Below are 13,484 nucleotides of genomic sequence, written 5' to 3'. Positions count from 1 at the left end.
AGACTCCTGGTATGTCCTGTCAAGTCAATGAGAGACCACCGATGGATGTGGAGGGTTCTCAGCCAAGCCAGGAGGGGGAGGGGCCATGTAGGATGATCTGTCTGAAAACTGAAATTCCGTGATTATACTGGTAGCTCAGAAATCACAAGCTTGCAGGAGCTGCCACTTTGGATATGAGGGGACCATTTAGATTGTATGTTTTTGCTGCTAGCAAGTGATTGTCTTAAACCAGATGTGCTAGACTTGAGGAATGGATAATTTTATTCCCTTTTTATTTATTTCTTTATTTTCTTCTAAGGGAGGAATAATTTTAACTTTGAAGTTAAGAGATTGGTAGATCCCTAATCCTGGTGTTTTACTAGCTTGGTTTTTTTTCTTTTTTTTTACTTTATTTTGCTGACATTGTTGAGTTTCAATCAAAGATACTGCTGACTATGGCAGAGAAATTTGGAGAGTCCTCCTTTGAATGGTGTTTGAGACTTAAAGTCTTGTAATCAGCATCGGTAAGCAACAAAGACCCTCCATTCAGGAATTTTCAGACTAAAGTTTGAATCCATGGAGGCCTGGCCAGATTCAAGTTACAAAAAGCACACAGAGATCTATTTATTACACACGGAGCAATGTCTGATTCCTATGAGGGTAGGAATCAGAAAAGTGAGGCAGGCAAGAAGGGACATATCTAGACATATCTAGAAAACAGCTTCTGTGAGTGACGTACGTTGAAATAAAATGTGTTGGTATATAAATTGGATGTAAGGCTTCTTGATGTTCCATGCAGAAACTAGACCGATGCCTGACTGTACTCCAGTTGTAAGCAGTGTCTCCCTGGTGTGGACAGAGCGGCCCTGGACATGGAGGGAGAAGGCTCTGCAGGGGAATGTCAGATCCAAAGAGCATAAATGTTGTTTGTCATCATCAAAATCATTACATCCTTGGTGGTGCTTTCCAAGTGAAAGATACCAATATACAGCCAGGGTAAAAGCAGCACATACTTGCTCTGTAGTTACTAATATTTTTACTGAGAAAGTAAAGGCAGTGGAAGTATCTCAAGAAATACATACAGCTTTCTACAGAGCTGCAGCCTGGAGAGAAGACCTTTTGACTGGTCCACTTGGATGCAGATTGTTACTAGGTGATGCTGGGGGTGATGCATCTGCTTCAGACTGCTGCTTTTTCTTTGCATCTGCCTGAGTTTCCAAGGGGGTTGTTTGTGTGTATGTACCTGATTAGAGTAGCAGGCAACTATATGGTGTGAAGTAATTGTTTTTCTGCTGTCTTACTGATAACCACGCTGATCGTGTAGAGTCACCCTTTCAGAGGCAGGTTGTTTTTGTGTATTGCTGATAGGACTTCTCACAGGAAAGAAGGTCGTTGCTATCTTGTGCTGATGCTGTGGCTGTTGGGAATCTCATTGAGGAGGTTTTATACTGGTACATTTTAGGCCACAGCACATCCCTGCTGTGCAGCAGCGCAGGGAGTTGCTGTCTTCGTGCAGCCCTGAGCAATTCCAGAGTAGGTGCCGGTTTTCTCCTTTGCTTTATGTTTCTGATTTTCCAGAACATTCATCTTTTGCAGCAAAGCCAACCATTTTTGTTCTCCGCTTCAAGAGCATGTTTTTTAAATGTCTTAGATGCTGAAACAGAATTCCTTTTGCTGTTTTTGAGAACTGAAGACAGATAACAGTGCCCGTTTTACTAGAACTAGTAAAGATGGCAAAACAGTTGCATTTTGTTTCTTTATTCCCCTATATCATCAGGTTGTATACTGAGTCACATGATGCTCTTCATTTGCAGCAGCAGTTGGAATCTCTGTTAATTTAGGGCTGTTACAGAGTGTAGTCTATAATCAAGTATCTCTCCTAGTTCAGTAGAGTCACAGTGGTAGGAGGGCTGGGTCCTCAGTATAAGCTTATGTTTCACCTATAAAGCTGGTTCCCTGGGAAGGCATCTTTTAAGTTTAGTTCTGTTAAGGTCTATTAAATACAAACTGTATATGCAAAATCTTTCTCTGGACACTGACACATCTCTTACCTACTGCTTTTCAAATATTCCTTCAGGACTTCATGCCTTACACTCAAGCTGTGCTTCTGGCTGGAACAGGGTCTCTGCTTTCTTATGTCTTGAAATAAGTGAATTGAAACATGCTTCAAACTGAATTGTGGAGTAAATCTTAGCTGTGCTCTAGATAGTGCCATTGCTTGTTATGTCTCCACATGACTTGTCTTTGAACTCAGTAGAGAACAAGGCAAAAACTATGATATTAATAGCTCTGTTTATACATTTTTAATGCATTCAATTCGTTGTGGATAGCTTCATTAATGTTAAATGTGGTTCTAAATATGGATGGGGATAAGTGTTTTCTTTTGAAAACCTTTGGAGTCTAGCATGTAGGCTGGCCTCTTGTATTAACTGCAATTCCATTCACGCTTTCTTTCTCTTTGTTGCAGGAGCTATTGTGACAATCTTGGCTACCACCCATTAAGTGCTGCTGACTTTGGAAAGATCATGAAAAATGTCTTTCCAAATATGAAGGCCCGTCGTCTAGGCACAAGAGGCAAATCAAAATATCCTTTGCTAGAATGCTTCTCAGTAACTTCTTCTGCACTTGCCTGGAGAACATCTGTCATTATGGCTTAACTACCGGATAAATGTGGAAGTAACGTCGAATAAAAAATGCCGACACTTTTCCAACGTTCTTTAAAAATTATTAATTGCAGTAGTGTTAGGTTGCAAGGTATAACTTTGGAAACAAGTACTTAAATTTAGGTTCTGACACTTAGTTGTCACAGCAGCAAGGCATCAAAATATTTAATAATTTAGTGCAAAGAGAGATATTGGAATAAAGGAACCAAAACTGTTAGTGATTTTCAAACCACTTTTTTCATCAGTCAGAATTTTTTCTTTTCTGAGCCAAGAATTACACTTTCCCATGAGAACCCTTAGAAGCCATGGTGAAGTAATGTCCTACCTGCTGCATTCCCCAGGGCTGGCTCTCACTGCATCCTGATGTGCTGGGTAGGCAAAGCGCCTGCAGTAAGCTGGGGATGAAGAGCATGAAAAGGCTAAAAGACATTGAGGCACTCATAGGCCCTAATTAAAAACCACTCAAAAGAAGTAACAGTAATGATGTGGATGTGTTGTGATACTGGCTTTTGCCAGGTCTCACTTGAAGCATGCACTTAGAGAATTAAGAGCTAGCAGGTAGCCCAGAATTGCTTGTCTTCCGCTGAGGGGAAAAAACCTTCCATGTTGTTGTAAATGGAGAAGTTATGTGTCAGTTAAACTGTTTCGTACAATACAGTGTTGGGTTATCTAGCAGTGAAATCTGAAACTTAGTACTCATGTTTGCATAGAGCTAGAGAGGTGTTAAGGAAGAAATCATACGATGTAATTGTAGCGTGACCCAGGGGATATCTCTAAGTTCTGTTTTCAATGTTTCTAATTCAGAATGATCAAAATGTGACCTGGTCTCACACCTACCGTAATTCCCAGGCTCCTTGGATTTCTTTTTCTGTAATTATGCTCCATCCAGGTTAATGCAAATGGCCTAGGAAAGAATACAGACATATTTAAAATTAGTGATCCTGGAAAGGATTTGTGTGTCATGGAGAAAAGACACTGTGTGTGAAATCCCAGACTAATGCTATGGGGAGGAAAAAATAGGCCGATTTGATTCTTAGACCTATAAACAAGTGAGTTTGAGTAATTGAGGGTATTTTTGTGTACGATTTGATAAGTGTAAGAAAAAGTCTTTGTCTTTATTTTTACAGAAAAATTATCATGGATAAGGAGAGAGTGCCTCAATAATGGTGTGAAATCTTAGGAAGAAATGCACTCATCGGGCACTTTATCTTGTCCTGGGAAAATTCAGTTTGAGAAAGTCCTTCAGGAGAAGGAAATAAAGTAGAACCTAAATTCAAGAATGCATTTTTGAATAATGATTAACTTTTTTCTTTTTTTATTTATTCTCCCATCTTGTTTCAGAAAGAGAGTTTAGTCAAAACTTATGTTAATTATTTGAATATTGAGTAGCTAATTGCAGCTGCCTGGCATGGTTTAGTGCTTGTTCTAAGTCATCAAATGAAATTCGTCATACCCAGCATCTCTGCATAGACTGAGAAACCCAATGACATGGCCAAGAATGCAGCCATTGATAGACTTTTGATTCTGGCTGGCTATGAGATCATGCTAATGACAGGAAGTCTTAGTTCTGTGTTGAGTTTTTGCTTTTGAAGCTTATGTGGGTTATCAGAGGAATTACTGCTCTTCTCTCATATCCCCCAGCTAACAAGCATACAATGTAGACCTTAATTGTTGTTCACATATTGCTACAGTGGACTGAGGAAGAAGGCTTTTGTGCATATGCCAACACTGCCCAACCTTGATTTTCATAAAACTGGAGATGGGGTATGATATATATTTGCTTATTTATATATATTTCTGCAAGTTAACATTTATTATGCTGTTTTTCTGTCAGAACTTTTCAAAATAAAGTGAAGATCTGTGCAGCTTTTAAGATTTTTCTTTATGACTCCTATATTCTGAATCGTTCTTTAATGTTTTTTTCTGTAAAGTTCATAATGAATTGCAACACTCTCAAGCTAATTTAGGAGGTGAAGTAGATTTCCACAGTGTTCCTATCCACCATATACACGTTTTTAACTCTGATTCTGTTTTGCTTTTACTGTATTTATTTAAGGCAGTGCTATGGAAGAGATACCCCTGTGAAAGAAGCAGTTTCTGGGTAATAATGACTGCTGAATTGGCAAGACTCTGGATACGGGAAAAATCAATTGTTGGTGCTCCAAATATTAGGATTCTGTGTGATTTTTTTCCAGAAATGTAAATTCCACATAATGCCTTTGGAAACAACCTGTAGATTATCGTTAAGACATTTAATTTTGCAAGATACTAATGTTGTGATCTCGCTCTCATAACTTCATGTAAAACTGTGAACACAGTACTCCAACTTTTGGTGTGATTCTGATAATAATTTGCTTTCTATTTTTGTTTTCATGCCTTAATGACCGTTATTAATTAAAGTAACCTTTCCTCCTTTGTTTGTTTGTTTAGTTGGATGGAGCAGAGCCATCGGGGCAGCTGCAAAGTGCAGATGAGGAAGTCGTCTCTGCAGCCTGCCGGCTTGTTTGTGAATGGGCCCAGAAAGTGCTGAGCCAGCCTTTTGATACAGTCTTGGAATTGGCTCGTTTCCTTGTCAAAAGTCACTATATTGGTACCAAGTCAATGGCAGCTTTAACAGTAATGGCAGGGGCACCAGCAGGTAATGAGATAATGCTGAATGTTAAAATGAGAGACCTTTCTACTGAAAGTAGTAACAGCTTGGTTTGAGGAAGCGCTTCTGTTCAGGGGAAACTTTAACACTGACTCTGAGCATTGAGCATTCATTTATGTGATTTTAGTCACATTGCTGCAAATTACTGTTCTTGCTGGTAGTCTGGGTAAAGATCTGAAAATCAGCATTGGTCTCAGGTTTAAATGGTGATCCTCCCATTGCTCTGGTGAGGACCCTGCACATGTAAAGCACTTCAGGGCATGTGAGTACTTGTGCTGACCTTACATGATTGGCTAGAACAGGAGTTTGGTGCTGCTACAATGCTGGTTTCTAGATAGACTGCTGGTGTAGCTGTGTTTCTGTCTGCTAACTTGCCCTAATTTGGAAACAATTTTCTGCCAAGAGCAGATTTTTTTGTGTGGTTTGTTTCCTTCTGCATGCTCAAAATCGGTCTCTTAATCATTTAAAGTGTGTTTTGGTGACCGTGGCTAAAGTAAATTACAAAAACGAAGGGTAAGAAGGGAAATGCAGGTGCACAGTATGCCCCCAGACCTGCCTTTGAGAAGTTCTGACTAGGCCTATCAAGCAAAATGTCTTCAGATCAAGGCCAACCTCTTGAGACAAGACAGTTTTAAATGGAAAATGGACTTCAGGTGATTCCCTTCTGGATCGTGTTCTTTCTCCTTCCAGCTATCTTTCCTCTATTCCAGCTTGGACATGACAGGTGGCAGTGGTGGGTTTGGCTGATTGTATGCTCCATTGTGGCCTAATGCTTGGCTACATTGGTTCTGCTTGCCATGCTGCTAGAGGGGATGCTCAGTGTATGGACAGCTCTTTAACTCACGTAGCTTCTCCCCCTCACTTTCTTCAAGACAAGATGATTTCCTTCAAGGAGAAGGGCAGTTACTTCCAGTGTATGCCTCTGTGGCTTGGATAGTCATTTTGGAAGAGGCTCTTCGTAGCATGACAAACAAAAATATTTCCATTCCTCTTGCAGGAAACTACAGTGTCTCTGCATTAACTGAGAAAAAAACAACTTTTACCATCAAAGAAAAGTTCGAGGGTTTTTTTCTTATCAGTATTACTTGCCCACATAGAATAATTGTGTGCCAGTAATTGCAATATATTTTGGCATTTCACTTCTCTGTGAAGAAGAAATTGTGAAAGTGGAGACGTTGTGACATTCAACTTCTCATGGTACATGCAGACTGCTGCTGGGAGAGTGGGCTCCCAAATCCCTAAATGTGTGCTGGGCATCAAAACCAAATACTTGGGTTTAGTATTGTAAAATTAGTATCAGTAAAACCAGTAAAGTAGTAAAATTGTGTTGATTAATTTTAATTAGGACTTATTTTGAAACTGTGTAACCTCAAAGTGTAAATGAAACAATGTTAAAGCATTTCTAAAGGGGTAGTTCAGCAAGGTTATTTGGTCTCTAAAGAGCATGCTAATCCTCTTGACGGTTAGTAAACAAAAGATCATAAATGTGATATGATTTTGTAAGGGAAATTAGTACTAGCTGCACAGAGGACATAAAATCTGTTTTTTCCCTGAAGGCAACACTTGCTGGCTTTGGGATCAGCGAAGTAATTTCTCCAGAAAAAATTGTTCTCCCATTCTAATTTCCTTTGTTTTTTAAACTTTTTTCTTTTTTTTCCTGAACACTTGTCTTTTTGCCATTTTCCCCCCATTAACTGTGATCACACAGAAGTTTTGATCTATTCTGATATTAGATGCACTATATTTGATGCCTTGGTCATTAGATAATGTCATCTGCTCATAGTTGTTCCTCTGTGACACAGACCCACAGCTTTCTGGAAACATTTTTCATTTAAAGCTGCCTTAGAACAGGTAACAAAACAAAACCGCGGCAGGTGCTGTATTTTAAAGGCTCATCTGAAACGTGCCCGCCGCCCTCTGCTGCTGCTTTATTGAAGTGCACGAGGCTGAGATGGCGCTGACACACAAGTTACCATTTGACATTACTGGAAACAGGAGGCCCATACAGAGTATTTTAGCAGCTAAAGCCCAGCTTGTCTAACAGACAGAGATTTTGCCACAGATTTGGAAATAAAGTGAAGCTGAATAGATTTAAACATGAAGTGGATGGGAGCACCTCATTGAGGAGGTGGTCCCAGAATGGTTTTCTAGATGCCTGCCATGTATTCTCTGTTCGATACAGAAGTGGCACCACAGCAGACAGGCTATGTTTGTTTGTAATTCATTCTCCTTGTTTTGTTTTCAGGAATAAAAGGGATCCCCCAGCCCTCAGCTTTTATACCTACTGCTGAAAGTAATTCTTTTCAACCACAAGTGAAAACTCTGCCATCTCCTGTTGATGCTAAGCAGCAGCTGCAGCGTAAGATCCAGAAGAAGCAGCAAGAACAGAAACTGCAGTCTCCTTTGCCAGGAGAATCTCCAGTAAAGAAAACAGAAGGGGCTGCAACCAATGGTGTGACCAGTATATCCAATGGAAGTCCTGCCATTCTGTCCCCTCCACCTATTGGCATTGTTGTGGCTGCTGTCCCCAGCCCCATACCGGTAATGCTCTCCAGCAGTTCTCTAGAGAATCAACCCTATGAAAAGACTGTACATTGCCAGTAGCTGAGCAGTTGTGTCAGTGGATTAGAACAGTTTCCATTCAAAGGCTTGGATGTCTTATGCTTTTCTGTCTGGGCTGTGTTATACCACATTAGTTACAGGGTTGATAAAGAGGCAGCAGAATTCTGATCATGTAGCATAGGCCAAGTTCATCTTTGAAGTCATTGAAGTGAGCCTTGACATGAAGTTTAGCCACATGAGAGAGCTGACGCCAGTTGTGTGGGTCACTGAGGCCCTAATACAAAATTTAAATTGCTTTTCATTGGCCCAGTGCATTTAGTGGCAGGTACAATTTTATTTTGAATGAATGTCTGTAGTACAGAACATTTTTGTCTTTCAGCCATATAAAATTGGGCTCTGTAGTACAGGACCATTATTTGGTTTTAAGATGTTCACTGTGCTGTTCATTTTGGTAGATAAGCCGGTTTTTCTGCCTGGTAGTGAGTTTGTATTTAACTCACTTTTGAAACTTTAAAAATGAGCAGTATTTTGAACACATCCTCTTCTCTTTAACCTTTGTATGTCTGTCTTTTTGTCCCAGGTGGTGAAGAAACATGAGAATGACCCTGTCATTAGCAGAGAATTAGAAGAGCAGACTAGTGTGTATACCAGTGCCTCGTGCCTTAAACATAGAGGGCATATATCTGTCTACCAGTCCTTAGGCAGAGAAATAGAAATTGTCTTGGACAAGTAGAAGAGCTTATTTTGTTTCAAACTGACATTCACTAGCTTTGGTGTATTGAGCTATGTTGTCTTTCACCTTTGAAATGCTTGGGGCTGAGGTCATGTATGGGTTTTGGGGACTTCTTGCTTCATTGCCACAACTTTTTCTCTCTTTACAGGTGCCAAGGACCAGGCAGTTGGTGACATCTCCAAGTCCCATGGGATCGTCTGATAGCAAGGTCCTGCCGCTCAATGTTCAGGTGGTCACTCAGCACATGCAATCAGTCAAGCAGCCACCAAAGACTCCCCAGAATGTTCCCGCTAGCCCCGTTGGTGACCGCTCTGCCCGACATCGCTACCCGCAGATCTTACCCAAGCCAGCAAACACCAGTGCGCTCACCATCCGCTCTCCCACAACGGTGCTATTTACCAGTAGCCCAATCAAGACTGTTGTGCCAGCTCCACATGTGAATTCCTTAAATGTGGTAAAAATGACAGCAATATCTCTTGCCCCGAGCAGCAGTAGTGTGCCCGTCAAACAGACGCCTTCAGTTAGCACTAGTGCAGGAGCAGTGGAAGAAGGGAGGACTGGTCCACAGATCAAAAATGGATCTGTTGTTTCCCTTCAGTCTCCAGGATCCAAGCCTAGCACTGTTGTAGCTACGCCTGCAGTCAAGATCAAAACAGAACCAGAAGCATTGCTGGACGAGAACTCTGCACAGGGCCAAGAGAGCTCTGACATGTCTAAATCCATAAAGGCAACCCCTGACCTGCCTCCTGCACAGCTAATTAATTTTGAGGTTGCAGCCTTGAAGGTTTCAACGGATGAGGTCATGGAGCTAAAACCAGGTAAGGGCTGTGATCAGGAAGCTGAAGAAGCAGGGACCAAATATAAGACTCAATCTGATGAAATCACACCAGTTTCTTCAGCAGGCAATAATCAAAGCACTCTTAAGCTCACAGTTGCCAGTCAAAACTTGCCCAGCACCAGCATCAATTCACCTCCTACTGGTGAGTCTATGATTAAAGAAAAAACATGTACTAAAAGTCCAAGAAAGCGACAACCTTCCACACTTCAGGATTCCCAGTTACCACCTGTAAAGAAACCACTAGTGGAGCAGTTCACAGCTGGTAATGCTGTGGAGGGTCAAAAAGCTAACAATGCTAAGAAGGCTCTGAAGGTTGGATCATTAGCTAACAGTGACAATACAGCAACACTTGCTCAAGTTCCCGGCAAGGTACCTGTGACAGTACCTGTACCTTCTACAGCTGCTGCAAACTTAGCAACAGATCTTTCTTTGAGCACCAATTTAAATACCTGTGATCCTGCTTTAGAGCAGCAGCTTGCGTCAGCATCATCTCCAGATATAAAAGTAAAATTGGAAGGAAACTTGTTTATCATAGAAAATGATTCAAAATCTGATGGCAGCTTTAACCCAAATACATGGCACCATATCACCAAAACCTCTGATTTTGCATCTGTGAATTGTGATCAGCAGCAAGATATCAGTGTTATGACTATTACTGGGCACTCTGGCTCTAGTGACTTACAGGAATCTGCGTGGGAGCCAGTGCACTGTGAAGGTATACAGCAGGATGTGTACAGCCAGCAGTTACAGAGCCAGATCCAGGACTCCTTGGATCAAATACAAGCACAGTCTTCAAATCAGTTACCTCTGCAGTCTGAGCTGAAAGAGTTTGAGCATGCAGTCCCTCAGTCAAATGAAAACTTCTTTTCATTTGATGATGACCTTACCCAGGACAGCATTGTGGAGGAGCTGGTGCTCATGGAGGAGCAAATGTCCATGAATAATTCCCATTCTTATGGTGGTTGTCTAGGAATGACACTTCAGAGTCAGGCTGCAGCTCAAGGAGCTCCTGTGTCATCTCACCCAAGCAGCACGCACTTTTACCATTCGATCCATAACAACAGCACTCCAATACACACTCCCACTCCCACTCCCACCCCAACTCCCACCCCCACCCCGACTCCAACACCCACCTCTGAAATGATTGCTGGATCTCAGAACATGTCTCGAGAGAGCCCTTGTTCAAGGCTGGCTCAGACAACTCCTGTAGACAGTGCCCTAGGAAGCAGCCGGCACACGCCCATTGGCACACCCCATTCCAACTGCAGCAGCAGTGTCCCTCCAAGTCCTGTGGAATGCCGAAATCCGTTTGCATTTACTCCTATCAGCTCTAGTATGGCTTACCACGATGCCAGCATCATATCAAGTAGCCCTGTGAAGCCAATGCAGCGGCCTATGGCTACCCATCCCGACAAAACCAAGCTCGAGTGGATGAATAACGGCTACAGTGGGGTCAGTAATTCCTCGGTTGCAAACCATGGTATCCTTACAAGCTACCAGGAGCTGGTGGAAGATCGCTTCAGGAAACCTCATGCTTTTGCAGTTCCCGGCCAGTCATACCAGTCTCAACCACGCCACCACGACACTCACTTCGGTCGTGTGACTCCTGTTTCACCTGTGCAGCACCAGGCAGCCCCTGTCTCTAGCACTACCAAGCAGGAGGGCTTTGCTGTTCCTGCTCCTTTGGACAACAAAGGAACTGGTTCATCTCTCAACAACAGTCTGAGATGTCGGAGTGTGAGCCCTGCTGTCCATCGCCAGCGTAATCTCAGTGGAAGCACTGTTTACCCTGTGTCAAATATACCACGGTCTAATCTGACACCTTTTGGAAGTCCAGTGACTCCTGAAGTTCACAATGTATTTGCTAATATCCATGCAGACACCAGTGCCAATAACATAGCACAGAGAAGCCAGTCGGTCCCATTGACTGTGATGATGCAGACGGCCTTCCCGTCTCTTCAGAAACAAACAAACACTAAAAAAATAACCAATGTGTTGTTAAACAAACTTGATTCTGATAGTGATGATGCAGTGAGAGGTTTGGGAATGAACAACATGCCCTCAAATTACACAGCCAGGATGAATCTCACTCAGATTTTGGAGACATCCACTGCTTTTCCTAGTGCCAACCCACAAAGCATGATCAGTTCCAGCACTTCAGTTTATGAATTCCAAACGCCAAATTACCTCACAAAAAATAGCAGCACCGATCAGATCAGTTTTTCTTCTGGAGATAACCAAGCACAATCAGACATCGGAGAGCAGCAATTAGATTTTAGCAGCACTGTAAAAGACCTTTTAGGGGAGGACAGTCTGCCAACAAACCAGCAGCTGGTGAATCAGGTGGCATCAGATCTCAATAATGTTGCATCTGTCTTTCCCAGCGACATCAGGTTGTCTTCCGAGCTCTCAGGCAGCATTAACGATCTGAACACTTTAGACACAAATCTACTGTTTGATCCAGGTCGTCAGCAGGGACAAGACGATGATGCTACACTGGAGGAATTAAAAAATGACCCCTTGTTTCAACAAATCTGCAATGAATCCATTAACTCAATGACTGCATCAGGTTTTGAGTGGATGGAGAGTAAGGATCATCCTGCTGTTGAAATGTTGGGTTAATCTTGTTTTATAATATGTATGTAGCACACTGTATCTAAAAGACAGACGTATTGTATTTGTCTTAATGGAAGTGCCTCCCGCAGCAGAAACACTTGCTATGTATTGTGGCATTTTTAAAAAAAGTTTGCTGTTGCTCATTCTTCAGTAAGGAAAAGGCAGTCTTACCAATTCTAAACAAATCTCTGAAGGTGATGGGCTATCAAAGAGCCAGTATTAAAATTTGAGTTTTGGAGTGTTTCCCATTCAACATTTCTTGTTTTAGCAAATAAAGAAGTGGTTAATGGCAGCCAATGATGACAGCTATGGTTGATGCTTTGGGAGGGTTTTAATTCAAGCTTGTTAGTAGACTTTCCATACTTTGTATTGGTTGTTACTTCTTAGTAGGTGATCTTTACTGACCTTTGTCATCCAGGTTTGAAATGCAGGGTGCCTGCAGGTAGGTGAGGTGGTGGGGAGTGGGTACAAGTGGACCAGGTGACATGCAGATGCCTGATAATTGTGTAGCTGTTTGCAGCACTGCTTGATGGTGAACTTTGGGATATCTCTGTAGCACTGATGCCGTTGGCATCACCAGTAAAATACAGAGATGGGAAAAGCTAACAGGAATGATCAAGGAAAAAGATGCACTAAATTTTTTTTATTTAAGAGAAATAAATTTATGTAGTTACTTTATCCATTAATATTCATGACATACTTGATATTTTAGTTCTCATGTCAATGTTTTTATATTAGGTAAAATAAATGCAAAAAGATTTTGAGCACTGAGATTTAATCTAGGCATAACCCCCTGTTTTAAAGTGATAGGTACTGTTTATCAATGCTAGAGAAGGAACAAGATATTTTCCCTCTTTTTCCTTTTTTTTAATAGAGAGCTGTTGGAGCTCATTAAAACACTGTTTCTAAAAGTTCCTTTTCTTTTAAGTTTGCTCTTTCCTAACCTAGTGGAGGGCGTAGGAAGATGTTATTTTCTCTCTATTTCAGTAGGTTGAGCCTTTCTGTCTTGCTCTCTCTCAAACAAACAAGATTATAAAAATATTAGAAAATGTGGTTAATCTAAAAATATTTCATATAGAGCCATAATACTGCCAGGCACTTTACAGATACACAGTAAGACACGTGATCTTTCTTTTGGTAAAACTTACTTTAAAAGTACTTACTGTTTTAGAAGCCTGAATTCCGTTTTCAGAAGTGATTTGACAGGGTTGATGAATCTAATTTTTTTTTTAAGGAAAAAAATGCTGCTCCTCTGGAAAATAAGAATTAGACTTCTGTCTCACTGGTTCACTCAAACCAAAAAAGACCTTTTATTTTATCAGCATGGCTCTCTAATGGTCAAAAGAGAGAGGTATTTACCCAGCTATGGCCTTGATGCTAGAAAGAGGGCTTGCAGAGGCAGTTTTTTATAAAAGAAGTGGTGCACTGAGTATGCTACAATAC

The 13,484-nt window shown here is 41.4% G+C and overlaps 1 protein-coding gene across 1 annotated transcript in view; it reads left to right on the top strand.

Annotated features, from left to right (window-relative positions):
- The window catches only part of RFX7 (regulatory factor X7), a 46,011-nt gene extending 33,665 nt beyond the window's left edge, over nt 1-12,346 (top strand). Inside the window, exons 5-9 of the mRNA XM_088063142.1 lie at nt 2,447-2,567; nt 4,326-4,406; nt 5,073-5,280; nt 7,538-7,833; nt 8,736-12,346. Of these exons, the coding sequence (XP_087919268.1) occupies nt 2,447-2,567; nt 4,326-4,406; nt 5,073-5,280; nt 7,538-7,833; nt 8,736-12,047 (4,018 nt within the window). The 3' untranslated portion in view covers nt 12,048-12,346. The remainder of the gene's footprint in view (nt 1-2,446; nt 2,568-4,325; nt 4,407-5,072; nt 5,281-7,537; nt 7,834-8,735) is intronic.
- The last annotated feature ends 1,138 nt before the right edge of the window (nt 12,347-13,484 follow it).

The sequence above is a fragment of the Pseudopodoces humilis genome, chromosome 16, assembly GCF_049639895.1.
Source record: "Pseudopodoces humilis isolate 2021_Gansu_Grassland_sample_001 chromosome 16, ASM4963989v1, whole genome shotgun sequence".
Classification (NCBI taxonomy): Eukaryota; Metazoa; Chordata; class Aves; order Passeriformes; family Paridae; genus Pseudopodoces; species Pseudopodoces humilis.
The sequence above is the reverse complement of the archived record's forward strand: the minus strand, read 5'-3'. Positions and strand labels throughout refer to the sequence as shown.